The sequence below is a fragment of the Prionailurus viverrinus genome, chromosome D1 (assembly GCF_022837055.1).
Source record: "Prionailurus viverrinus isolate Anna chromosome D1, UM_Priviv_1.0, whole genome shotgun sequence".
NCBI classification, from domain to species: domain Eukaryota; kingdom Metazoa; phylum Chordata; class Mammalia; order Carnivora; family Felidae; genus Prionailurus; species Prionailurus viverrinus.
Genome location: NC_062570.1, coordinates 110,995,590 through 111,023,238, shown reverse-complemented (window position 1 = coordinate 111,023,238; position 27,649 = coordinate 110,995,590). Strand labels below are relative to the sequence as shown.

Sequence of the window (27,649 nt, the reverse complement as noted above, 5' to 3'; positions counted from 1 at the left end):
CGCACCAAGTCACAAGTGCAAACCACAGAGGCCTGAGCCTGCCATTGTCACAGCTCCGAGCGGCGGGAGTGTTACGATTCCCCATTAGACAGACCCAGGAGCCGGACCTAAGGTCCCTGGGCTAGTCACAGCCGAGCAGGGCATCCCAGACCTCACTCCTCACCACACGCCTATGGATCTCTAAATCCTTTGCATCTCTGAGTCTCGGGTTTCCACGCTCCTGGCTAGAAATTCGCGATTCCTGCCACCACACTGGGATTAGGACCTCACTGATACACTCATGTCTAGGTGGGTACCCCAGACGGACGCTCCCCCCCCCACCCCGCCCCGCCCCGGGAAGTGTGCTGGGCAGCAGGTCAGAGGGCAGCTGGGGGTGGGGGTGAGGGCTGGGCAAATGTGATGGGGGCTGCAGAATAAACAGGTTTCAGTGGTGGCAAGCTGGTGACTGGGTCCTCTCCATCTGTCGCACACACTGGGTTGCACCTGCCCAAATCCTCCCCTTCGGGACTGAAGATTTATTCTCCCAGCTGCGGGCTGCCGGGAAGGTTGTTGGCTAATAGCTCTCGGCCATCAGCCCTCCCCGGGCTGAAGGGAGCTGCCTGGCCAAGGTCACACCCCTTTCCTGGGTCAAAACGGGGGTCACAAAGCCCTGGCCCTGGGCCCCAATTCAGGACAACTCTGAAGGGCCATCCTAGCCTCAGAGGGGGTTGGCTGAGGCCTCGGGGCTTCCCCCTCCTGGCTGCCCTCCCTGCCTCCCGCCCCTCAGGTGCCATTGCTCAGAGGGTGCCCTAGGGAAACCAACCCCTGCTCCTGTTTAATTCCAGAGGCTCCCACCCAGGGAAACCAACCTACGAAGTCTCCTCCTCCGTCCGTCTTTTTCCTTTCCAGTATAGGAGCCCTCCCAGCATCGAAGTCAGCAGGTGCTTACACGAGACACCCCCCCCCCCCCCGGTTCAGCTCAGGTTTTTTTTTTCCCAAGCCGGGGCGTGGGGTGGGGTGTTACTTTCCCACCGGTGGGCTCAGAGTGACATTTCCCCACCTTTCCAAAGGCGAGAAGTGAAGGAGCGGGGCAGCCGGCGGCGGAGCGGGGGAAGACGGAGACAGCCTTTAATCGGGAAACCTCAGGGAGGGACGAGGGACGGCTGGAGGCACAATCCCAGGGGACTCCCAGGCCCTCTGACTCTTCTCCTCCAGAGCAGGGAGCTCAGCAGCCCCAGCCTTCCTTCCAAGACAGGCCGCCGTGGTGTCCGAGGAGGATGAGACCATGGAGAATGCCGTTTGCCTCCTCTCACGGCACATTCCAAATGCTTCTTGGGGACAAGGCTGCATTGGACCCTGGGGACGTTCCATCCCCCCCAGGAGCCCTGCAGCAGTGAGCCTCTGGCGTCACCAGCCTCGGTCGCCCCAGAGCCTCCCTGCCAGCGCCCAGGGCCCCTGGCAGTTTTCTGTGTCCGAAGTCTCCCAGGCAGGGCCCTGAAGCCGAGGCCGGCTTACCCGGTGGATTCCTCCCCCTCTGAGGTCCCCGTGCGCCGGGGGCTGGGGCTGGCCATGACTGCCAGGGCTGCAGACAGTCTGGAGGCAGCGGGAGAGAGTCTGCGAGGCCGGAGGAGGGTGGCGGGGGTCTCTGAGGGGCTGGGGGCCGTCGCAGAACGGGCTGACGGTTCAGTCAGGACGATGGCAGGCGGAGAGGGCCGTCTGGTTGCTGTCTGGGCTCCAGATGAGGATTCAGGCTCTGGGGTTACAGGAGGAGGCCCAGGAGCCCCGGGAGCGGCTAGAGGTAGAGTGGAGGCTCTTGGAAGGATCAAAGGCCCTGGGGAGGGCTGGGAGGCCCCCGGCTCCCCTGGGAATGTGCCCCCGGACCCCGAATGGGGTGAGGGTGAGGCCTGGTCTCCTGAGGGGCTCGTGGGTAGAGTCTGCGTGATGGTCACGTTCATTCTGAGGAGGAGCTGGAGAACATGGGGCACTGGCCTCTCAGGCAACGCTGCTGGGGGGCCCGGGCATGAGCTACAGTTCACCGGGGCCTCAGTGTCCCCACGGGGGCTCCGAGCTGCCTTGCCAGACTCCACGGCTCTTCTTTCCAGGGAATCTAGAGAGAAGAGGAGGAATCAAGATGCACATTGGTTCTCCGGACGGCCGAGGCGGCTCTGGGATGAGCTGCCCTGGGGACGGAGGCCTCTCACACCTGGTAAGGACCAGCTGGCCCCTGCCTCCAGGGAGAGACCAAAAGGGAACCTTGAATAGAGGGGGGCAGGGGGCAATCCCCCAAAGTCACTCTGCCAGGCATTGGCTCTGTGACGTTGTATAAGGCACATAACTCCCTTGGGCCTCGGTGTCCTCATCTATAAAATGGGCATCATCACGACGTACAGAGTCACTCTGAGGACTGAATGAATGGTGCATGGGAAATCTCAGCCTAAACCCAGATGTTAAGGACGGACAGACGTTGGGTGATAACCATGTGTCCGTGGAGGTTCGTGGATTGTGGCAAACGGACCATCTGGTACAGGATGTTCGTGACAGGGGAGGCTGTACCGTCTGCTCATTTTTCCGTGAACCTAAAACTGCTCTAAAAAAATAAAGTCTATTAAAAAAAAAACAAAAAACTTTTTGGAGTCTCAGCCTGGAGCCCGGCACGTCATAAGGGCTTGACACATGGGCAGAGAACAAGCAAAGGAAGAGGCTTAGGCCGAGAGAGAGAGGAGTGAAGACGCGTAAGAAGGGAGAGTATTGGAGAAAGGTATGATCAGAAGGAGACAGATGCTGTCAAATCCATAAAACCTGGAATGATTACATTTTACTTTTTAGAATTTAAAAAAAAAAAATTTTTAACGTTTATTTATTTTTGAGACAGAGAGAGACAGAGCATGAACAGGGGAGGGGCACAGAGAGAGGGAGACACAGAATCTGAAGCAGTTCCAGGCTCTGAGCTGTCAGCACAGAGCCTGACGCGGGGCTCGAACTCACAGACTGAGATCATGACCTGAGCCGAAGTCGGACGCTTAACCGACTAAGCCACCCAGGCGCCCCTACTTTTTAGAATTTTTGTAATGTTTTTTTATTTATTTTTGAGGTGGGGGATAGAATGCAAGCAGGGGAGGGACAGAGAGAGCGGGAGATGCAGAATCCGAAGCAGGCTCCAGGCTCCGATCTGTCAGCACAGAGCCCCACGCTGGGCTCGAACTCACGAGCCGTGAAATTGTGACCTGAGCGAAAGTCGGACATTTAACCGACTTCATTCCAGGTGCCCCTGGAATGATTTTAAAAATCATCTGAAAGACGGACACACAACTCTGAATATACCCGAAGGCACGGAACTATATGCTTTGAGTGTGCAAATTAAGTGGCGCATGAATTACATCTCAAGAAAACTTATGTTTATTAAGTAGCAAAAGGAGCAATTCATATTCTATTTCAACAAAAAGTGGCTTCTCCCTAAAGGAGCTATTGTTAGGAAGAGGCGCATGGCGAATGGAGCCAAAGGTGGAGTGTTCCTGGGAGAAGCGGCCAGGCTCTACACCTTACCTCCTTGGGCCTCTGTTTCCCCTTGTGAAGGCAAGACAGCACGGGGCAAGGAATCGGAGAGACCCCGGCTTGAGCCCAACACCAGCAGCTAGAGCTTGAGTGGTGATCTTGAGGTTTGTGGGTTCGAGCCCCGTGCGCCCCAAGCGCGGAGCCTGCTTGGGATTCTCTCCCTCTCTCTGCCCCTCCCTCAGTAGCGCGCGCGCTCTCTCTCTCTCAAAATAAATAAACATTAAAAAAAAAAACATACAATAGCCACACGTAAGGTACTTTACGGGCGTGTTAAATTGGAAAAATTAAATTCAAGGCACATGGTGCAGAGCTGGAGGAGTGTGGGGAGCCGGCCACCCCACGGCAAGTTGCCGCTTGGTCGAGGGGCCCTGTCTGGTGACGTGCTGTCATGCTGCTGTCCCGCCCCCCCACCAGTGCCCCATGGCCCAGGATTCCACCTGCTAACCACAGGGCCCCGACACAACTCACCAAGTGTGAAAAGAACAAAGTTGTCGGACCCGAGATTTTTCACAGCAGGTCCATTATGGATAGACAGAAAAAGAAGAAGCGAGAAACTGTCCAAACGTCAGCTTAAAAGTCAGAGGGTGAGCAAACCGGAGTATCTGGGGGCTTTTTACAACGGCCAGCTCTGGGCCACGTTGGTACTTTAAAGCCATGTGTTAACAGCACTTTGTCTGGGTCCTATCTGTACCTCTGCAGAAAGAGCCACACGGGCGGACCCTCATAATGGAGTGGACAAAAAAAATGAAAATCGTGTTCAGCAGTCAGGACAACGCAGGAGCTAAAAAGCATCAACTCTGGGCTCAAATCCCAGCTCTCCTGCCAGTTACGTGACCTTGAGGGTGCCCCTCCACCCCTCTGCGCCTGTTTCCTCACCAGGAAATTGGAGATGGTAACACCTAGTATTCAGGACATACTGTGGTTACTCTCCTGCCAAGTTGATTCAGTTCCTAAATTGTGGGGTGTTGTTGTTGTTGTTGTTGGAAAAGGGAGAAAGAGGCGAAAAAGACATTAAGGGAGGAGGTAATGAAGGAAAAGGGACACAGGTGTCACGGATGTGGCACAAGGGACGCTGGATGAGGATGAGCGAGCCCAGGCTTGTCCTCGCCGCGTGCTGGCGGTGTGGCCTCGAGCCAGACGCGTTCCCTCGCTGAGCCTGGGTGTCTCACACCCAGCCCTTTACAAGGTCTCCGTTTCTGGCAAGAGCAAAGTGCAGGAAGACAGTGGAGAAGCCCCAGGGCCCAGAGGCCCGCTCACCTGGACAGGAGGGGCAGCAGTCCCCAGGGGGCGCGGAGGGGTCCGAGCAGGCCGGCTGGCAGGGCACCTTCTCACAGCTCACCTCTCCCAGCTGGGGAAGCACAGGGACACACGTGAGGAAGCCCCATCCCGTCCCAGGACAGCACCGCACATGCCTCTTACGCCCACAGAAAGCTCCTGGGACAGAGGCTGAACAGCAGGGCCGCTTTAAGGAGACCACAAACAGGGAGGATACCATCAAATCTGGAGGCATGCTGGCCGGCAATTAAAGCTGGGAAGGCAGGAGGAAGGCGGGCTTATGTTGGCTGAGGGGACTTACAGTTTTGCAAAGGGACAACAGGCCAGACGCAGTGCCTGGCCGGGCAGCCCCTGCGTCCCCAGGCCCAGCTTACCTGGCACGTGCACTGGGTACAAGGCTCATCGTCCAAGGTGAACACCTGGCCGTTCACCACCTTCCTTCCCTCGTAGTTGCAATCTGCGGGGGCAGAGGGACAGGGCCATGAGGGCCAAGGCCCAGCTGGGAGCCACGGACATAGGGGTGCTGGTCCCACTCACCTCTGCAGACCGGGCAGCATTCCCCGTCGGGGTGGAAAGGGTAGGTGCAGGTGATGGGGCAGTCCACCGGGGAGCAGGCCACCGAGCCCAGCTGCGGGACACAGAAAACACACAAGGCCTTTTGCTCCGAGCAGCTGACGGGACACTCGGGAAGGACAGCCGCATAACCACGGAGCGACCATCGGAGCCACCACGGTTGGGGGACAGGTTCGTTCACTCAGTCTGTCTTCTCGACAGAACTCAAGCCCCACAGAGCCAAGGGCCTGGCCTTGACCGTGCCGCTCATCTTTCAACAGGTCCCTGCCGATCAAATCCACAAAATACCCAGGAAAGGTGAGCACCAGAAACCGAGGAGACAGAAGGACCCAGAAGCCTGAAGCTCCCGGAAGCACGTGAACAAATAGGGCCACTCAGAGGCCCGAGAGTTCACCTGAGTTTCTCTGTTTCTGTAGACCTTGTCCCTTTCCACTCGGCGTGCTCACTCGACTGGCCTCGGACGTTTTCAGCATGACAAGGAATAGGACTTTTTCCCCCATTTTCCAAACACTAAATGATGTTAACTATCTCGCATGCTTTTTCAGACCGAGAGGCAGCCTGGCTTAGGGGCAAAGGTTCACCTCCTGGAGCGCAGACTCAGAATACTAGGATTCGATTCTTGGCACTTGAGTGGACCAGCGTGAGAATCTTGAGGGAAGGACTTCGTCTCTCCGTGCCTCAATTTCCTCACCTAGCAGATGGACATGACCCTGGCACCTACCTCAGAGGATTCCCCCGAAGATTAACTGAGCTCATGCAGAGAGAGGGCCGAGAGCTGGATCGGCACACAGAAAGAAGTCGATGATGGGAGTATATCACAGATTCCAGCTCAGAGTCCTGGGCTTGAGGCCTTCACCTGCACCCTCAGCGAGCATGCACGTGTTTACTACTGGGAGCCCCCAGGACTCCCCCTGATCACCCAGAAGCGGAGGGCTTTCGCTGGGCAGGCTTAAAAAATATTTCTCTGGCCCCGAGTAAAGATTCATCCTCGGTAGGGCTGGAGGGAGCCAACTTTCACCGTGACCCAGGATGACTTTTCTCTTGGAAGGTTCTGGATTTTGCCTCCAAGGTTCATGAGCAGGGGTCAGTGTCTGTGGAGTTTCCACAGACGGGGGTCAGGTCTGGGTGGTCCTTACCAGGCAGATGCAGCTCAGACACGGGTCCAGCACGGATGGGAAGGTCTGGTTGTTGTAGAAGATTCTGCCTGTGTAGGTGCAGCCTGCCAGGGAAAGCACGGGGTGAGCGCCAGCCAGGAAGGTGGCTGGTGACCAGGTGCCTGCCAAGGATGAAGGTCCAAGAGTTTTCTGGGGAGCAAAGGTCAGGCCAGCCCCAGGCAGTCAGCGCGGGGTTTGGAGAAGAGACAAAACACAGGTCTGGACTGGGCGCGGACTTTTTTTTTTTGGCACTGGATTTAGCAGAGGGGTCAGAGTGGCTCTTCTTCCAGGGAGGGAAGCGTTTCCTCCCCTGCCCCTCACTGGGCAAGATCAAGCCAGGGGGACTGGGAGACACAACCTGAGAGCCCGGCACCACAGCCATCCTCTCTGCTCCCCCGTCGACCCCCCACCTTCCAGAACATTCCCCCACACGGCCTCCCTCCACTTCCCCAAGCCCGCAGAGGCCAGATCTGAGGGCTGCCACCTCGATGCCATTTATCACATTCTAGTAAGTATAAAAGGAGGTGACAGGACAACAGGAAAGTCTTTTATCATGTATATGTGTTATATATATTATTTGTTACTTATAGATACATGTTATAGATACGTTATAGATAAAGATACTTATGTCTTGAAAAGAGATGAAAAAAACAAAACCATGAGGCTAAAAGTGATAAGGGGCCTTTTAAATTGTTTTTATTTTTGCTCTCTGTATGTTCAATACTTTTGAAATAATGAAACAGGTGAAAATTAATATAAAAAAAATAAGTATTGGGGAGCCTGGCTGGCTGAGTTGCAAGAGCGTGTGACTGTTGAACTTGGGGTTATAAGTTCATGTCCCACGTTGGGTGTAGACATTATGTAAAAATAAAATTTTTTTTTTAAATAAAATTTTAAAAAATGGAAAAAAGTATCATTTTTTTAAGTTTACTTATTTTGAGAGAGAGAGAGAGAGAGAGACCACTCATGCAAACAGGCAGAGAGAGAGAGAGAGAGAGACAGAGAATCCCAAGCAGGCTCCACACTGTCAGCGCAGAGCCTGATGAGGGGCTCAATCCCACAAACTGTGAGATCATGACTTGAAATCAAGAGTCGGACACTCAAGTGACTGAGCCACCCAGGCACTCCCAAAAAGTATCATTTTTATATTCTCTCACTGTTCCCTGTTTCACAGGTGTGAACCTTTGTCACCCCACCTAGGCTACAAACTCAGCATATCTTTCTCTCTGCTTCTAGCACCCAGACCAGGCCTGCCTTGGGCAAACTGCTTTACGAACCACCCCCCTCACTTTCCTCATCTGTAAAATGGGTTTCTCCCACGGGGCTGCTGTGAGGGATGACCGGAGATAAAGCCTGTGTGGTCCTGTCTGGAGAAACCTGGGGCAGGGTGAGCCCAGATGTGGGGGGGAAGGGGTGCTGTGTAGCCCCACAAGCAGGAAATTACCTGCTGAACAATCCGGACAGCACTGTCCAGGGATCCGAATTGGGTGAGGGCAGGAGTCCACGCAGTCTGTCCTCTTGCAGCTCACTGAGCCATCTGCCTGAAGGAAGGAAGAACTTCACCCAGACCCCACCTGACACACCGGGCCCGGCCTCCTTGCCCGACCCCCTTGCCCGACCCCACCCTCCCTCCCACCAGAGAGGGCAATGCCTCAGACTGGCCAAGGCTTGCCTGGAGGGCGCCATGATGCAGCTAGGACGTGGCAGGTACCCCCACACAGAGGACCGGCTCCTTGGGAAAGGGGGTGTGAGCCTTCCGGGAAGGCTTCCCTATCTAAGGAGAAGGAAGGTCAGAGGGGGGTTTTGGTCTCCTCGGCTTCCTGTCCTTCTCTGGCAACAGCCAAAGCTCACCACCACCCCATCCAAATTCTCTCAGCTTTTCCCTGGAACCCTGGCTCACCCCAAACCTATAGAGTACAATAAAATCCTATTTTTATAGAAAACTATTCCACCGGAAATGTCTATTTCAGAAGACAAAAGCACCACATATGGTTTCTTTTCTTCCCTCCGAGAATCTGAACGTTGACAAAGCTTTCTTAGACTACGAGTGCCCTGGGTCAGTCACAAAGGGGAAAGGCAGCGGAGGTACCCTCCTCCCGACTGTAATCCCAAGGAAACGTTCCCAAGTTCTGCAAGGGTCTAAGGCTTTTTAACAAATGGCGCATCCAAGGTACTTGGGGGCTGTGCCTCTCGCACACCAGTGTGCACATGGGTCACCGGGGACTAAAATGCAGATTCTGAGCCCGGAGGTCTGAGCAGCCTGGAGAGTGTGCGTGTCCAACAGGCTCCAGGTGATGCCGAGGACACCGCCGGTGCAGGGACCTCATTTTGAGAAATAAAGCTCTAAGCTCCGAGGCATGAATCAAGAACTCGAAACAAAAGCCGACGTGCGTACTCAACGAGCTGAAACAATAGTGTTTCTTGGTAAGTGGCTATGTTGGCATATCGGGGTCAACCGGACTCTAAAGCTCGAGCACCCCCTCCTTATCCATTTCTGATGAACTGAGGTCACAGATTCACGTTGCCAAAGGAAACACTGCAGCTTCGCAGGAAACGCCTGCACTACTGAGCCGCGGGCTGTTACGCCCCTTCAGTTACCTGTGCCCGGGGAAACCTGCGCTTGGGACCCGAGTCCTCGCAAGCAGCGTGTGGCACCCCATTTAGGCAGGCTGCCAAGCTCCGCTGTTCCAAAAGAGCTACCGAGGACAGAAGAAACTGGGTCCCAGCCCCTCCTGTAAACATGGAACCTGCCAGCATGGGAGGGAGACGAGGGGCGGGCTGAGGCGGCCCGGCTTCTGGAGCAGGGGGTGCCCGGCCCGGAGGGCCCGCGCAGGGCAGAAGGGCTTGCTCGGGGCGAGGCAGGGACCGCCGGGGGAAGCAGCTGAAGGCGTGCACGCTGTCATTCACCTGGCAGATGCATAACTCACAGGGGTCACCGGGAGACCAGATCTGTCCAATAGGAAACTCAACCCCGTTGTCGTCGAGAGAGCAGCCTGGCCGGGGGACAGTGAGGGAGAAAGCTCGGGTGGGCGCGAGCGCCAAGGAGGTGCTGAGCGCCCGCCGGACCTACAGCAACACCCCACCAAGGACAGCCGCCTCTGCTCGCTCACACTGCCCAGGCAGCTCCCCGGGTGTCTGTCCCGCCACCTGCTGGACCCAGGGGCTGCCCGCAGCTGTCTGTGGGCTCCCTCAGTTAGTGACTCTTCCCTCCAAACATGTGCCCGGTTCACACAGGCACCTCGCACAGACATACAGTTAACCTACAAACCCATAAACACACACATTCACACACACACGGGCACACTCGCACAAATACTGCAAACACATACACACACACACACACACACACACACACACTCATAGAGACATACACGCTTACAGAAACACACACCCTAAGTCTTTGCACGCAAAGCTCAGCCTCCCTCCTGGAGGGCATCACCCTGGGCTGGAGGGCATCGCCCTGGGGTGCAGGGCTGGGGGCCCTCACCTGTCATGGGTGTGGGCTCCCGGCAGGTGAAGCAGCACTGTCCAGGGCCCAGCCACCACTCCTCTCGGGGACAATCCAGTTCCGGACATGGTGTGAAGGAACATTCCACCTCCCCGTTCTGGAAGAGAACCAGGCACACGGGCCAGTGAGGGCAGCTCCCCGGCCCTGGGCCATCTGAAAGCTGAAGAGGAGGCTGCCAGGCTGCTGCTGTCATTCTCCTAAAAGTGACAAAGAATCTCCAGGGATGGGGGTGGGGGGTGGCTGGGGGTAGGCCAGGAGCACGTTCTGGGACGTCCCAGCTGTTGGGCTGGGGGTCTCCGCCTGCCCAGGCCATAGCCCCAGCACCCCTTCCCTCCACTTGTGCAACAGCCTCCTGCTCTCACCCCAGTGCACCCTCACTCTGCAGCCACAGAACGTTCTCGAGCACCAATATGATCGCACAGCTCCACCAATTAAAACCGGTCATCAGCTCTGCCAAGTCCAGAGCCCTCAGCCTGGCCAGAAAAGCCCTTCCTGAGTCTGTGGGAGAGGCTGTGAGGCCCCCTCCTCCCCGCGACCCCTTCCTCTAAGGACTGCCTTTGGTTGACAGCCGCCGAGTCCTTCAGGTGCCCGGATGGTTTCTTCACCCCCACTTCCCAGAGAGCAGAGGGAGTGTATACAACTAACTGATGCGAGCTCCCTGATCTCTGTGCACACCTGTCTCTGCCGTGCAACTCCCTCCGGAGCTCCCTGTGGAGTCAGCCTGAGACCCCGTCTTCACCTGGCTCCTTCCTCTGCCCTTGGCTGCCATTCCGAAGATGACTTACACGAGAATCCTGCCCCAGGCCCTGCTTCTCAGACCCCAACTCAAGGACCCTCCCTACGCACAGCTTCCCCTCTGGCCTAGTCTCTTGCACTCTGTGCCCCAGGCAGCAGGGACACGTTCAGGCCTTAGAACGGGCTGTGCGTTCTCGCTTCTGCCGGGCACACCTGCCTCAGGCTCCTCTCCCTCACCCCTCAGGTGTCAACTTAACATCCCTCCTCCAAGAAGCCTTCCCTTCCGGTGAGGAGCCCCAATCACCAGCCCACAGCCCACCTAGGTTGTGGGCTCCCTGAAAGAGGGGACTGGGGCTGTCTCGTGCTTAGCTGTGTCCCCAGCATCTGGCATTGCTCTGGGCACACAGTAGGTGCTCTATAAATAGCTCTGCTGAAGGGTGAACTCCAAGGAGACTGTGGGCAGGCCTTGGTGAACGCGGGTAATGCCCCTGCTGCCTCAGTTTCTCTTCTGCCATGTGGCAGCTCCCAGTCTCCTGGTCGAGGCATGCTGGGAAAGTCCTGCGCCCTGCTCCCCTCCCCCACACCCACCTACCTGGCAGACACAGGTGGTACACTCATCACCTCCCACACTGAACACAGCCCCGTCTGCGTACCACCGGCCGTGGAAATAGCATCTCACTGCAGAGGAGAAAGGGAGAGGCAGCTAAAGAGAAAGGGGAACAGTGGGGAGTGGGGGGCCCTCGGGAAGCTAACACTGCCACCATGCCCTCCAGCATACCCCACACTCAGGGAGCCAACCGCTCCCCTCCAAACCCTTGACAAAAAAAATAAGCTGTTGCTTAAAAACTGATGGAGAGTGAGTCAAGTGCAAACTAAGGTCCTTAACCAAAAAGGGAGGGAATCCCGGAATAACTAAAGAGTAAGAAAAAAAAAAAAGAAGAAGAAATGAAAGGAGACTGGCCCAGACACCCAAGACAAGGTCTGGGACAAATGACATCCCCTGGAGGTAGGGAGGAGTCAGTGAGAGCCTCTCCTCTGAAGACTGCCCCCTTACAGATAAAAACAGCCTAGGGGCGCCTGGGTGGCTCAGTCGGTTGAGCCTCCCCTCTGACTTTGACTCAGGTCATGATCTTGTGGTTTGGGAGTTGAAGCCCCGCGTCGGGCTCTGTGCTGACAGCTCAGAGCCTGGAGCCTGCTTTGAATTCTGTGTCTCCTTCTCTCTCTGCCCCTCCCATGCTCATGCTCTGTCTCTCTCTGTCTCTCAATAATAAATAAACGTTAAAAAAAAATTTTTTTTTAAAAACAGCCTAGGGGCGCCTGGGTGGCACAGTCGGTTAAGCGTCCGACTTCAGCCAGGTCACGATCTCGCGGTCCGTGAGTTCGAGCCCCGCGTCGGGCTCTGGGCTGATGGCTCAGAGCCTGGAGCCTGTTTCCGATTCTGTGTCTCCCTCTCTCTCTGCCCCTCCGCCATTCATGCTCTGTCTCTCTCTGTCCCAAAAATAAATAAACGTTGAAAAAAAAAAATTAAAAAAAAATAAATAAATAAAAACAGCCTAAAAATTGGCCCAGGTCCCCCTGGCTTAGTCAGACTGCCTTCGGTTCAAATCCCAGCTATGCAACCCACTAGGGAGGGATTCAAGGGGACATACTTAATTTGTCTAAGCCACAATCTTTTCATCTGTAGAATGGGGTTGATGAGAACTGATAAAAGCTCCTACTTCATAGGCAGTATATTACCTATTCAGAAATGTCTTAGCTAAAAATAATACTTAAAAGTTAAGAAAATAATTTTTTAGGGGCGCGTGGGTGGCTCAGTTGGTTAGGCATCCGACTTCGGCTCAGGTCATGATTTCACGGTTCGTGGGTGTGAGCCCCACGTCTGGCTCTGTGCTGACAGCTTGCTTGGGATTCTGTCTCTCTCTCTCTCTCTCTCTCTCTCTCTCTGCCCCTCCCCCACTCGCACTCAGTCTTTCTCTCTCTCAAATAAATATTTTTTAAAACGTTAAACAGATTTAAAAATTTAAAAAAAAAAGAATTTTTTTAAAGAACACCAGCTTTGAAATCAGGCAGCCTTGATTTCCAGTTCTGTTCTGATATTAACTGGTCATGATGTCTCTGGGCAGCAATGACTTCCGTGAGCCTCAGTTTCATCATCTATGAAATGGGCCTCTGAATCGTACTCCCTCAAGGCTGTGCCACATGGATTCAATGAGATCAAGGGCTGGCAGGCAGCAGCACAGAGCCGTCGGGGAACATTTGTGATGATGATGAGGTCATCCCAGGAAAAGAGAACCACATTTTCAACAAAGGACCAACTCATTAGTGGGGAAGGGGAGACGCCCTTCCAGTCTCAAGACAGAGCCATGCCAAGGATAGACTCACACCCCTTCCTGGCCGTGCTGAAGGCGCCTCCTAGAGCAGGGGCAGACTGGGCTGTGAGCCCAATCTAGCATCTAAAGCACCATGCACATAGTAGGCGCTCAGTTAAGCTGGCACTTTGAAATGCTTCACTTGATTGGAGTTTCTGAAGCAAAACTCAATCTCCTTCCCCTGCTCTGTTCACCCTGCTCCCAAAAACACACACAAAGGCCAAGTCCCCCACCCGGACCCCAAAGACTCACTTACCTGGAATACAAGTACAACAATCTGACTTCAGGGGGGTCTGACAGGGGCCGGGAGGACACTCAGGGGACATGCAGGACACATTTCCGGCCTGAGGAGGGGAGAGATGGTGGTGGGTGGGGGCAGAGGGGAGGAGGGAAACCAGGCCCCAAGGCCCCTCAAGCTCATTCCGTATCTCACACCACCCCTCAAGCTTCCTGTCCAAGACCAAAGCCTCCAAAAGGAAGCCATCCCAAACCTTTTGAATGCCACCATGGTGACAACAAGGACAGTGTGCAGGGACTTAGTTCCTGGCATTTGCTACGGTGTGGTGAGAACATCCTCCCACGGCACATAGAAGCTTCTGGAAGGATGCCGGGAAGAGGCAAACAGAGGTTCCTCCATCAAAGACACCTTCCTGTACATCTGAGTTTTGAACCATGTGACTCTATTGGCTATTCAAAGAATTAAATTTAAAACTTACTTTTTTATTAAAAAATATTTTTAACATTTATTTATTTTGAGAGAGAGAGAGTGAGAGTGTGTGTGTGTGTGTGTGTGAGCAGGGGAGGATGAGAGCGAGAGGGAGGGCGAGAGAGAATCCCAAGCAGGCTCTGCACTGTCAGCACAGAGCCTGACGTGGGGCTCGAACCCACGAACCGTGAGATCATGACCTGAACCAAGAGTCAGACGCTTAACGGACTGAGCCACCGGGGTGCCCGTTAAAACTTAATTTTAAATTTGAAGTTAAGGCAAAAAAAAAATAAATAAATAAAAATCCCCCGCCTCAAAAAAATAAAAAAATAAAAAATACCCCCCCCCCCCCCCCACCTCTGGAGCAGCAAGAGGTGAGTTGCAGTGTTTGCTCCTCCACGAACGAGTTGTGCGACTCTGGACAATGTCCATCACCTCACTTAGCCTCAGTCTCCCTATCCGTGAGATGGGGTGGAAGAGGTGCCTCCGTCGGGGATCGCTGAGGATACACACAATGACATGATCCACGAAAGCGCTTGGCCACTGCGTGTGTGTGGCACACAGGAAGAGCCCAGGAAAGCGTGGAGGTGGCTGTCTACCTGCCTCACCCCCCATCTCACACTGCAGCCTCTGCGGTCACCGCCAGGCCAGTGATGGTCAGAGGCTGGTAGTGAGGGTTGGCGATCAGAGCCCGGGCCTTGGATACAGACAGACCTCTTGCCACCTCCCGGCCTCGGTCTTTTTATCTGTGGAACAGGGACAGTAAAGCCGACCCAGACGAGCTGCCAGGAGCCTCGGGTAAGGCAACAGATGAAAGGCCCCGAGCCCCGTGCCTGGTGTACGCTGCGTGCTCATAATCAAATCTGTGTGACGGCACCTGGCGTCACAGTAGGAACACAGTAGGTGCTTCATAACCATTCTTACAGAAGTGAATTTGCCTAAAGCGAAATAATACTCTTAACAAGCAGCGTCTGGTAATAAGCCTCCTCCCTCCCAGATGTGGATACCTTTATTGTGCTGGCAAATATTTTGCCTGGAGAGAAAAACAGCCTCCCTGGTGGGAAGTTTCCGAGGGAGTTTCATCCCCTCCCCTTCCTAGACAGATGGACCCTGTTTGCCTGTTGGCTCTTTCCTGCTCAGCAGAAGCCTCCCTGACTCCACAGACCCCCACGCCTTTAAATTCGACAGATTCCAACCAAAATCCACAACCTGGGAACTCTCCTTCCATTTGACAAGCTCACTTTTAACACCCGATCTTTCCCTCTTCCTCTAAAACCCCCAAAGGTTAGGAAAACACCCGCGAGGCTTCAGGGCTCTTGTGAGGCTCACCATGCAGACGCAGACGGTGCAGTTCTCATTGGCAGGTGAAAACACGTCCCCTTCGGCTCGGATGACGCCACTGTGAAAACAGCCTTTGAAAGACAAACAAGAGTGGAGGCATCAGACCTCTTCAAAGTGGTGGAAGCTTGAGATCTCATTACTTTTCCAGGCATAATGTACCTGGAACATTCTCTCACTAGCCAGGATGTCCTGAGAGTGGCAGATCCAGGCACCCAGAACTGTGCAGTCCTAGGACCCCCCCCCCCCCCCCGAGGGGTAAGCAAGAAACACCCACATCAGATGGCCCAGGAGGGCTCCATTCGTGTCTGTAAACCTAGAACTATATGCAGGACCTGGGATATTTTCCCCATAAGGCAGGAAACGCAGCCAGACAGCCCTGGGTTCAAAATCTGGCCTGTCCATTCAGGAACCCGGGTGACCTTGGACATGTCACTTAGCCTCTCTGGACTCAGTTGTCTTTATCGTAAAATGGGAACACCACCGTGGGCAGGGACTTGGAGGGATCCACAGCCATTCGCAATCAGGGCTCAGTATAGAGCAGGAACGTGGTAAGAGGCCACGAACATCCTGAAGACACCACTAAGTCTATGCTCATTCTAACCCTTAGGAAGATGTCTTCACTGCTGTTCCACTCGCAGTGGCCTCAGCATCTTATCACCGGGGCTTCAGAGAATGCAGCAGTTCTGCCCCCCCCCGGTCTACTGAAGGAGAAGCTGCATTGTAACGAGATCCCAGGGATTCGTGTGCAGAGTGAGTTTTGCTGAGCTCTGTTTGAAGGACTCGTTAAGATTCAGGGTCGTTATCCTTGCAGGAATGGGAAGCCGATGAAAAACTGTAAACAGATCATGGGAGGGAATTGGAAAGAGGACAGGATTGATGAAGGATCCCTCCTCTGGCTGTGGGAGGGGAGTTGGGACAGCGAAGGGGACATCTGGAGAAGGGAGATGTGGAGGAACTCACTGAATGAATGAATGAATGAATGAGGCTCAAAAAGGATCCCCAAAAGATGGAAAGTTCCCCTTGAGGGATACCACAGCGTGGACCAGTGGGTCTCAAAGTGTGGTCCTTGGACCAGCAACTTCAGCATCACCTGGGAACTTGCTGGAAACGCAAATCCACAGGCCCTACCCCATGCCTAATAAATCAGAAGCTCTGGGGGTGAGGCCCCCAGATTCTAATGATTCAGGTGATTCTAACGTACCCCAAAGTTAGAGAACAGCCTTTCAGCTGCAGAAGGGCTGGGGAAGAAGAGAAGCAGGATCATGAGGGGGACTCTTAGCCTCCCCCAGACCAGCTCCCACCTGTGCACGATGGGCAGCAGCCTCCGTCTTCGGAGGGAATCGGGTGGGAACAAGCAGCTTCACACATCACCTTTTCACAGCTCACCTCCCCGTTCTGGAAGCAGAAGCAGGACTTCCAGCCATCACGAGGCCCCGGACACTGGACCAGGGCAGCCCCCAGGATCCCTCCCACCTACCTGGCACCGGCACTGGGAACACCCAGCCTCTGTCCAGCGGCTTCCGGACTCATACGTGGCTCCCAGGTGCCAACAGGCAGAGGACCCTGGTGCCAACCACGTGGCCTCTGGGCCCCTGGGCAAGTAAGGAGTCACCTCCTGTAGTTGCGAGGGAGGTCCCAGGGTTCCCAGGAGGGAGGCACTAGGCACAGGAGTGGCCACCAGGGTGGCTGGCGGCCAAGTGTGTGGTGCAGGGGTGGGAGACGGCAGGCTGGTGGTCCTGACGCCAGCTGGGGGCCCCGGGGCTCCAGAAGGAGGGCTGTGTCCAGGGGAGAGGGCAGGCCGGCCCGCCTCCGGGAGCAGCAGTAGCATTTTGGGCGGGTGCTGCAGGGGCTGCAGGATGGCAGAGGGGGCCAGCACGGCTTTGGGGAAAGCTGAAATGGAAGGACGGGGGTCCTTGAGGGAGGCAGCAGCAGTGGCAGGAGGCGAGACTGCAGCCCACCGCCAGTCACTGAATGTCCGTGGACCAGTTTTTATTCATCAGCGTAAGAGTCTAATACCCCCAGTTCACCCTAGACCAAGGGGGGCTACAGTGACCATCACACAAGGCTGAGGGGAAAGCACTACAGGAGCAGGCCCAAGTGACAAGTTGGGAGTGGGTCCCCTGCTGCCCCGCCCAGACGTGGCTTCCCAAGAGGGGATGCTGAGGCTCGGGATGAAGGAACAGCCCGGGGAAAGCTTGCCATGGCTAGAAAGAGCATCTTCGGCATTTAGATGATCGGAAACGCATGTTTATAGGCGCACTGTCAAAGTATGGCAGAGCGAACTGATGCCACATCGTCCAAAGTGTCCCTGGGAGCCCAGGTTACTGCGACTCCTGTCACATGCTCCTCTCCCCGCTCCCCCCCCCCCACCTTTTACCATTTGGGGGAAAACAAAAGGGTTAGGGAAACAGTAAAATGACAAGGGAGGACGAATGGGTAAAGAAGTAGAAGGAAGAAGTGAGAAAGAAAGTGAGTTGGAAATAACAAAATGAATTGAAAAAGAATGGGTAGAAAAGGAAAAAGGCCCAGCTCTGGGAGGGCAGGGCCAGGGCAGGGGCGTGGCTTGGGTGGGACAGGGGGCGTGGCCTGGGGAAACAGGCCTAAGGCTGGAGCTGGAGGGCGGGGCCTGGTTGGGACGGGACCGGGGCCTGGGGGGACGGGCCTAATGTTGGGGCGGCGCCTTGGAGCTGTAGGGCGGGGCCTGGGGAAACTGGCCAAAGGTTGGGGCTGGAGGGCGTGGCCTGGGTGGGAAGGGGCGGGGCCTGGGGGCTGGAGGGAGGGGGGGCTGGGTGGGACGGGGGCGGGGCCTGGTAAAAGCCGGCCCAAGGTTGGGACGGAGCTGGGGCCTAGGAGGGTAGGTGTGAAAGGTCGCTCACCTTCACAGGACACGCGGTCAGCTCGGAGCCTGAAACCAGGTCGGCATGTGCACAGGAAGCTGCCCACGGTATTATGGCAGGAATGGTGACAGACTCGCCTCTCCAGAGGCCTCCGACACTCGTTTACATCTGCAGGAGAGCCTCGCTGCCAACAGCTGCCTTGTTGAGGCTACTGCTTCCTCCATCCCTGAGCCCAGAAGAGACTGGGAGACTCTCCCAGCCATGTTCTCATTGGGTCCATCCCTACCTCAGAGTGTGGGAGGTGACTCAGATGTCTAGGAGTGGGGCCACAATCTACTGCTAGTCCCTTTGGAAGGTTCATACATCCAGTTGGCGTTTAATGGATGCACCGGTGACTCATCCCCCAGCACCACGCAGCAGTGGTTACACGCTGGCTGGTGGGGACGAGCCCTGCTGGGAATGTCATCTCCAAACCTTCCACCATCCCACGGGCCAGGTTTGAGATGGTGCAGCCCCTTCTGAAAAGAGTCTCGAAAATCACGGCACTGCTTCAAGGTAGGCTTCAGGACAAATACCAAACTCTGCCAGAACAAGGTCTGTTTTCAGGCCCACGGGACCCCACCTTCAACCCATGAGCCAAGCTTGAGCCAAACATGCCAATCCCTTTCTGGAAATATCTGCTAATGGGCTGAGAAAACAGGGGTCTCCTTCTAAACCAGAGGAACCAAGACTAACATGCTTTATTTACCAAGGGGAGCAAAGGCAGCCAAGAAAATGGGTGAGCAGAGAGGAATCCTTGGGGTGTATCTGGGAGAGGGGTGGAAGAGGAACGTAACAGGATGAAAGTTGCATGTGGCCAGGAAAAGACCAAGACAGGGTCTTCCGTGAGGAGCCATGCCAACCCCAGGAAAAGGCAGGCTCTGAGCAGACGCTCAAGTGCTTACGGGCTCCAGGCAGCCAGGAGGTCCAGACTGCTGGCCCGTCCCCGTCCCTGGGCTCGCCCTGTCCAGGTGACCGGTGGCTGGCAGCCTAACCATGAAGACAACAGGGTCCCCCCACCTTACCTACACAGGAGTGCCGGTTGCCATGGAGATGGAAACCCGGTCTACAGGAACACCTGTAGCTGCCGATGCTGTTTCTACACCTCTGCTGACAGGGGGTCCCGAGGCATTCGTCAGTGTCTGGAAGGGACCAGGGCAAGCCTGAAGGTCATTTCCCCCCCACGGAGTATCGGAATGGTGCGCTCCCCCGTCTTCCTCTCCTGTTTCCATCCTCAGGGCCGTGAAGGACCATCTTAAACCCTCTCTTTCTCACCACCCACATTCAGCCCATCAGTGACACTCTCCCTGGACCAGCCCTCCTCTCTCCATCCTCACTGCCCTACCATAGCCTGGGCTGCCTTTGCGTCTAGTCTGGAGAAGAGTAATGGTCTCACGCAGCTCCCCTGTGCCCCTCCTAAGCCATCTGCTACCTGGCCTCCAGGCCGTTCTGTGCAAAGGGCACCTCTGATCAGGCCACTCTCTGCTCCCACAGGCACCACTGTGGTACCAATGCTCCACCATAGCTCTCGACCCCCCGGGCGGCCTTTCCTACCTCCTTCCCTGCCCCTCACCTTTGTTCTGCCATCGTCTAAATGCACCATGTTCTTGGGGGCCTCCCTCTTGGCCCATGTTCTTTTGTCTGCCCGGCATGCCTGTGCATCTTGACTGGGGGCAAACTCCTACTCATACCTCAAAACTCAGCTTCTATAGCACCTCCTCTGTCAACGCTTCCCCAGACCATCGTTTGAAATCATGAAAAGCTGGAAATAATCCACGTTCATCAATAAAAGAAGAGCTGGTAAACTAGGGGGTGTTTGCGCTGCAGAGCAGCAGGAAGCAGTTAAAAAGAACAAGGCAGGGGCGCCTGGGTGGCGCAGTCGGTTAAGCGTCCGACTTCAGCCAGGTCACGATCTCGCGGTCCGCGAGTTCGAGCCCCGCATCGGGCTCTGGGCTGATGGCTCAGAGCCTGGAGCCTGTTTCCGATTCTGTGTGTCCCTCTCTCTCTGCCCCTCCCCCGTTCATGCTCTGTCTCTCTCTGTCCCAAAAATAAATAAACGTTGAAAAAAAAAATTAAAAAAAAAAAAAGAACAAGGCAGTGGGGCGCCTGGGTGGCTCAGTCGGTTGAGCATCCGACTTCAGCTCAGGTCATGATCTCACAGTTTGTGGGTTCGAGCCCCGCGTCGGGCTCTATGCTGACGGCTCAGAGCCTGGAGCCTGCTTCAGATTCTATGTCTCCCTCTCTCTCTGCTCCTCCCCTGCTCATGTTCTGTCTCTCTCTCCTTCAAAAATAAATAAAAACATTAAAAAAAAAAAAAAAAAAAAAAGGAACAAGGCAGGTTTGTTTGCCCGGATGTGGAGACACCTTCACGACAGGTTGCTGAGAGGAGAAAAAGCAAGGAGAGGAACAACTGGGTTCAAATCCCAGCCGTAACACGATCTTGGGCAAGTTACTTAATTTCTTCAATTTCTCAGTGGTCCTATCAGGAAAACGGAAGTAAACAGTATCAACCTCACAGGATCAGTTTGAAATGGGAATGAAATGCCAAAAGGCACGCAAAGTGTGAGCACGGTGCCAGAATCCAGTTCTGCAATTGTCTGCTGCTCGTCTCTTGTCCTTAATTAGGTTTAGATGAGCTCTTGAGGCGGCTGGGGGGTGGGGGGGACCCTCGTGACGGGATCGTGCCCTTAGAGCTTGCTATCTCTACTTGTAAGAACCAGCAAGAAGTGACTGGCTACAAGCCAGGAAGGGCCTTCACCCGAAAGTGAATGGGCTGGCACCTTGACCTCGGACTTCCCGGCCTCCAGACCCGTGAGAACAAATTTCTGTTGTTAAAGCGGCCCACGCGGTGGGATTTTGTTACAGCAGCCGGAGAGGGCTAAGACACCAGGGTTATTCCCCAGGCAGAGTAGAGAGAAGGAGGGGCAGAGAACGTCTGGAACTAGCAACTTTTAAAACTTATTTTCCCATTTATGACCATTTCAAACAATAGAAAATAATAGCGCAGGTTCATGGGCCAGCTTTCCCCTCATCTGCCTCGTTTAAGAGAGAATGCTTCCTTGTGTAAGTCATCTTAAAGGCAAGGGTGACTATGTTCGAAGATCTCCCTCATCCTACCCACTCAGGAGCAAAGACTCCTTCCTCTCCCCAGGGCTCCCCCAGCACTGACCCCTCACCCCAACCTTGTTCTGCCTCTCCCCACCAGACTGGGGGCAGGTGGAGCTAATGAATGCAGGGGGTGAACGACTGCAGCAGGCACGGTGTCCCATGTCCCACGTCCCACGTCCCACGAGGCCCTCCCGCACCTCGGTGGCCTCCTCCGCCCAGCCCCTAGGCCTCTCCAGCCCCCTCCCTCCACCCTGTTGTGCCGGGTCAGAGCAAGGGCCCTAGAGTCGACATGCCAGGATTCAAGCTGACTCCCAGTGTTTACTGACAGAACGGCCTTGGGTGAGCCTCAGTTTTCCCATCAGCAAAATGGGGGTGATACAATATCTCCCTCAGGGGACCATGGGAAGGTAAGACGCAGTAATGCACGGACAAAGTGCACATGTTGGGCTGGGGAGGGCCGCGCCTTCAACTCAGAGCCCAGCAGCGGTGGTCACCTGTCCCTGGGCCTCTCACCTCGGCAGCTGTGGCGGTCGGCAGACAGCTGCATGCCGGGCCCACACTCACACACAAATCCGCCTTCTGTGTTCACGCACTGGCCCTCGCAGGAGGAGCTTAAGCATTCGTCAATGTCTGGGAAGAGAGAAAACATCTTTGCACGGACCACTCTGAACGTGGCTGCGTGCAGGGAAAAACTCTACCCCACAGGGACCCTGTCCGCGCAAGAAGCCCGCCTTCAGCCGGGTGGAACCCCCACCCGAGACAGAAAGACCAGGCCCCAGGAAGGTCATCGGCCATGAGGGAACCTCCAGGAAGCAGAGGCCGAGAGGCCAGGCTCCTGCTCTGTGACCCATGCAGACCAGATGACAGAGAGCATGGCTGAGACAGAATGATTTTCAATGGCCCCACCGCAGGGCGACCCTAGCAGGGCAGAGGAGACTGAACGGGGAGGCTGACTAAAGTCCACTAAGTGTTTATTGAGCACCACCTGTACGCAGCCGATCTGGAGGGGGTGGCCATTGAGGACACAAATGTGACCAAGACATGGCACAGACTCTCCGGCTGGTTACGGTCTGATAACATTTAAGAGCCACGACACATGCCTGTGAGGCCAGCGCACGGCCGGGTGATACGTGCCCCCCCAGGTGACGCCCGGCCCCAGCAGCCGCTGGAGGAGCACTGGGCGGAGGACCAGGAGGCAGCAGGAGGAGGGGCCAGGCACAGAGACAGGGGCAGCGGGAGACAGGGCTGGAGCAGTGGGTTAAGGCTCGGCTGCAGAGTGCCGATGAGGTTCTGAGGCTTCTGCCCAGGGTGGGGTGACTGGATCCAAGTATCCTCTGGGCGGGGCAGGGGGGGGGGGGCAGTTCACACCTGCAGGGTGAGAGGCACCAGGGGACAGAACTCCCCACCCCCGCTTCATGGCATCCCTTCCTCTAAGAACTGTGGTCCATGGTGGCTCTCAAGGACCCACAGCATCTGCAACCGCCCACTGCAGTCTGCATCCGAGTCTCCCACCCCCTGGCCCCGTGCCTGCAGGGCACCTGCATTCTCTCTACTTGCTCTCCCCACAGCGGGCCCCTTGGGACCACAACCGCCGCCTCTAGGAAGCCCACCTTGACTAGCCCCATCCCACCGGGATCCCTCGTGGTGGCGGCCAGTGCTGCCCTGCTCGGTGCTAGCTCTGACACTCTTCTCTGGCTTTTCCTTGACCCAGTCCCCTGGGCAACAAGAAGTGTAGACAGGAAGTACTCCCCATGAAAAACATTCAGGGGAGGATGAATTGCTTCAGCCTGCCTGAAGAGGATGTTGCAATGGGCCCCGAGCACCAAAACTCCTTAGTGAGACCCTTGGCCCAATGGTTCTCCTTCTGGGAATACTGAGAGAGGCCGATGAGAAGCCTCCTTCCTGCAGCATTACTGACAGCGAAACACTGCAGGCGACCTAAATGAGGGACAGCAGTGACAGCAGCCACAGGCGTGGCTGGTAAAAATTATGTTGTAAGGACTGTTCCCCACTCACCATATAAAGTGAGCAAAATAAGGAGCAAAAACTATGGATAAGGCATGACTGATGCCAATTTATAAAACACACAGATGTGCATCACGCGCACACACACACACACACACACACACACGTCCAGGGAAAAGGGAAGAAAAAACAAGTTCATTTTAGGAACAAATATCCAGGGACATCGGGGACATGTTTGTTTTCATCTTCTACTCTCCTTTTACTTTCCAAATGTTCCAAAATAAGTTGTTTTTCACTTTTATATTTGGGGAAGAGACCTTATTTTTACAAAGTCCAAATTCAAAAAAAGGCTTTCTTTCAACTCTCTGGAAAGATATGCAAGAAACTGGTCCCAGAGGCTGCCTCTGAGGAAGGTAACAGACTTGGCCTGTAAGAACTTGTTTAAAATCACAGGGGCGCGTGGGGGGCTCAGTCGGGTAAGCTTAGGACTTCGGCTCAGGTCAGGATCTGGTGGTTCGTGAGTTCGAGCCCCGCCTCGGGCTCTGTGCTGGCAGCTCGGAGCCTGGAGCCTGCTTCGGATTCTGTGTCTCCCTCTCTCTCTCTCTGCCCCTTCCCCACTTACTCTCTTGTTTCTGTCTCTCAAAAATGAATAAACATTAACCAAAAATTTTTTTCATTAAAAAAAAAAGAACTGTTTGAAATCACAAACGAATCACACTTTTACACAGTAATTATTGAGGTTTGCTTCCCTCAGTGACTCAAACATCACGTGCCCAAGGGAGCCTTCCGTGGTCAACCCTGACTCCAGTCCTGGTTATCTGTCCCCCTGTGGGTCCGCCTCCAGGCACTTCACCACTTAGGGTCCCGTCGCACGGGGCTGCGGTTACCCTTACTTGTCTCCCCTCCTCTGATTACGAAGCGGGGGCCAACCCACGACTCGTCACCGCAGCCCCTCGCTCAAGTTCCTGGCCGCGAGCTGCCCAGATATCTGTCAGATGGATATTTGGGCATCTGGAGGGCCGGCACCTCCCTGCCCACTCTCAAACCAGAGCTCTCCCCGGCTCAGCCTTGCCCTGCATCTCTCTGCAGACTGTTCTGGAAGGACAGCAGAGACAGAATCCCCTCCCGCCCCGTCCCCGCCAGCTCCCAGGTCTCTCACCCGTACACCTGATGCCGACAGCCGTCTCTGTCATGGTGAAGCCCACGGGGCACACCCGGGCCACCTCCTGACAGCCGCCATGGTTACAGGTAAGGTCACAGCCATACTCTCCACAGGGTCCGTGGGCTTCTGAAACAGGCAGCACACGGGTGAGCACACACCATGCCCCACTCCCGGCCGTCCCCACCTCAATTCTGCTGGGAAGGGGCTGGGGAGGCAGAAAGGCCCGATCGTAAATCCAGCACTGCCACTTACTAGCCATGAAACCCTGGGCGAGCCACTAACTTCTGTGCCTCAGTTTCCTCATCTATAAAACGGGGATGAGAACGCCCACCTAGGTGGTTGTCGGAAGATGATACTCTAAGACCAAACCCCGTGCCTGGCACATAGTCTCAGCCATGCCCCACCCCCCACCCCCCACGCCACCCCGTTACCTGGGCAGGTGGCCCCTTGCTCTCCGTCCTGGCAGGAGCAGACGTTGGGAGCAATGCAGATACCCCTCCCGCAGCCAAAGGAGCAGAGGGCTGAGAGGAGAAATGCAGGTGAGGTAGTGGGGGCTGGGGCCCCCAATCTGCCCTATTTAGGCCAGCCCAGGGAGTGAGCGCCCTGCTGTGGAGGATGTTTGGGGCACAGGGACAGGCACTTACGAAGGGTGCAGTGCCCACTGCCCATGGATGGTGCCCAGCCAGGGCAGCAGCCACTCCCGAAGCCCGAGAGGCAGACGTGGGGGCCCAGCCGGCGTCTGGAAGAGAGGAGAGAACGCTTTTCCACATTTCCGCACTGGGCAAGGGACTGGTCTACCAGGCCGTGAAAGTCTCCCGGCCAGTCAACAAATAGTTCTCGAAACCTGCCAGAGGGGCGGTGGGAAGTCCCCAAAGAAAAACGACCCAGACAGTCTCTCCCGGAGGCAGGACAAAGATAAAGGGGTGAGAGAACAGACATCAGCCTCCTACAGCTACCTGCCACATGAACAGAGGCAGAGTGGCCGGGAGAGAGGGGCCTCAGCACTGACGGGGAAAGATGGCAATGGCTGAAGAGCCCCAGGCGTGGCTGCCGCAGGACCTTTGCACCTGCAGCTCTCTCCGTCAGGAAGGTTCTTCCTCAGAAATGCACCCAACTCTCTTCTGCCTTTACCCAGGTCTCTCGGCTCATGTACCTTCTCAGAGAGATCCTTCTTGCCCACTCTTATCTTGCTTTATTCTTCTTCATAACACGTACTTTCTGGGGCATTCGGTTACTTATCAATTTGTTGATTCGTTCATTGTCTGTCGCCCCTCTCATTCTCTGAGGACCAGGGCTTCATCTTTTTTGTTCACCTCAGTGTCAAAAGCGATGCCCGCCCGGCACATAGTATGTGCTCAATAACTGGCAGTTGAGGGAAAGGTTGAGAAAGGAAGCCAGCAGAAGAGACAAAGGAGGAGGCCAGCCCCAGAGAAGCCAGAGAGAGGTCATTCCCCAGGTGATATCAATGTGGTGGTGGTGGGGGGGGGGGGTGCCAGCAAGCTGCCCAAAACAGCAAAGGGAAGCGTGTGCCTGACCCTGGGCGAGGCATAGCAGTACAGCCAGGAACAAGTCACTTTCCCCACCTTCAAGGGGCTCTGGGCAGACAAACAACCAGGCGGAAACGAAATAGTGTGACAAGTGCCACAATGGGACAGGCTTTGGAGTCCCAAGGAGGGTCAGGGGAGGCTTCGTGGAAGGACAGAATCTAGGCTGAGGCAGGAAAAAGTAGAGTAGGGGCAGGCTGTGAGAGCGGAGGGGGGTGGGGGTGCTCCAGGCAGAGGGAACAGCAGGTGCACAGTCCGGGAGGGGGATGGAGGTGGTGAGGGGAACTGGTCCTGTGGTGGCTAGGCGCCGAGATGAGGCCCAGCCTGCTTAGAACTGGGAATCCCGGCACCGCAGGAGAGGGACAAGAAAGCCCTGCCCTACGGAGGCTGCTGGGAATGCTGCCACTCAGGCAGTCTACGGAGCACCCAGAACACGCGCCACGTGCCAGGTGCCGCAGCAGGCACTGGCCACATGGGAAAGGCAGACTCACTCCACGCCTGAGAGTATCTGTCAAAAGCGACAAGTGCTCCGGAAAGGGGAACTTTCGGCACACGGCGGTCCAGAAACATCTGCAGCAGACGGTCCCTGGAGCCTCAAAGACTCTCCCCTCTCTGAAGTTATCACAGAAGAAGCAAAGAAGCGCGGGGCTGGGGGGCTGGGGGGCTGGGGGTGGGAGGTGCTGGCAGTGATGCCCCACCCGCTACCCCTTGCTAGAGCGATTTCGTCGGCAGCCTGGGAAAGAGGAGCCAGCGGCTCCGGCTCCTCAGACGGGGCTCTGAAAGGGGCTGGGGTGCCACCAGAGCGGCGGACGGAAGGATGCTCGCGAGGCTGGTGGAGCCGCGCCCTCAGGTGGGCGGCGGCCGAGCGCCCCAAGGAGCCTCCTAGGGCTGGCGGTGACGGGGAGACAGGTGGCTGGAAGGCTGTGAAACGCCGCGGGGGCCCGGCCCATCTGGGCAGGAACTGGCGGTGGCTGCGGAGCACACGTGCGAGCTGCGAGCCTGGCGGGGCCGCCCCCCTGCGCGCCCCCCGAGGCGGTGGCCGCGGGCCAGGCCGCCCGCTGACACCGTGTTCCCTCGCTCGGAGCATCACGCACACGCGGCGGCCCGGCCTCCGCCGGGAGGGGACTCGAGGGGAGGGTGGCATCAACCGGGAAAGAGCAAAGGGGCAAACACCCCACCCCCGCCCGCGCGCGCGCACAGGCGGAAACCGAAACGTGACCCAGGGAGAGCCCGGCGGTTCCAAGGTCCAGGGGCGTGCGTGCAGCCTGGACGCAGAGGAAGCCCCCAGCCCCGGCGCGGCCGGCGCGGCCGGGAGGCCCGTTCGCCAGCGACGACCAGCCGCTCCGGAGACCAGGTGGCACGTCCCGGGCTGCCCTCGCCAGGGGTCCGCGCGCCAGGGCAGACTCAGAGGGGCTCACTCAGCGCCTGGATCTCCATCCCCCCAGGTTCTTGTCAGGACAGCCCCTCCAGGGGCGCAGAACGGGTTCCCGCCCGGAGCACAGGCTGCTGTCTCTTTGTCCGGACCCCCCCCCCCCCTCCCCGGGCTGCGCCCGCGCACGGACAGCGCCCGGGAGGGGAGCCCCGAGGCGCTGCTGCCGGCGGCTCCGGGGCGCCCTTCTGCCCCACGCCGGGAGCGCCCCTGCGGCGGGGCAGGGGAGGGGCTCGAGGCGCTTACCTCTCGGCCGCGAAATGCCCGGGCGGCTTCCTCCCGGTGTAGCCGCGGGCCGGGGCCCCCGGCAGCAGGAGCGCGACGCAGGCGGCCCGGAGGAGCAGTCCGGCCCACATGACCGGCGGCGGCGGGT

At 56.4% G+C, this 27,649-nt stretch overlaps 1 protein-coding gene across 1 annotated transcript; it reads right to left on the bottom strand.

The window, feature by feature from the left end:
* Window positions 1–1,093: 1,093 nt before the first annotated feature.
* On the bottom strand, window positions 1,094–27,649 carry VWCE (von Willebrand factor C and EGF domains). Its single transcript, XM_047824056.1, has 20 exons — window positions 27,523–27,649; window positions 24,948–25,042; window positions 24,735–24,824; window positions 24,301–24,429; window positions 21,690–21,806; window positions 19,094–19,210; window positions 18,069–18,197; window positions 16,670–17,082; window positions 16,494–16,587; window positions 15,181–15,263; window positions 13,402–13,489; window positions 11,369–11,454; window positions 10,021–10,138; window positions 9,441–9,526; window positions 7,978–8,074; window positions 6,516–6,598; window positions 5,344–5,434; window positions 5,181–5,263; window positions 4,789–4,879; window positions 1,094–2,086 (listed from the first exon to the last, which is right to left on the bottom strand). Exons 1-20 carry the CDS (start codon window positions 27,630–27,632, stop codon window positions 1,491–1,493), a joined length of 2,796 nt encoding a protein of 931 aa, XP_047680012.1. The 5' UTR covers window positions 27,633–27,649; the 3' UTR covers window positions 1,094–1,490.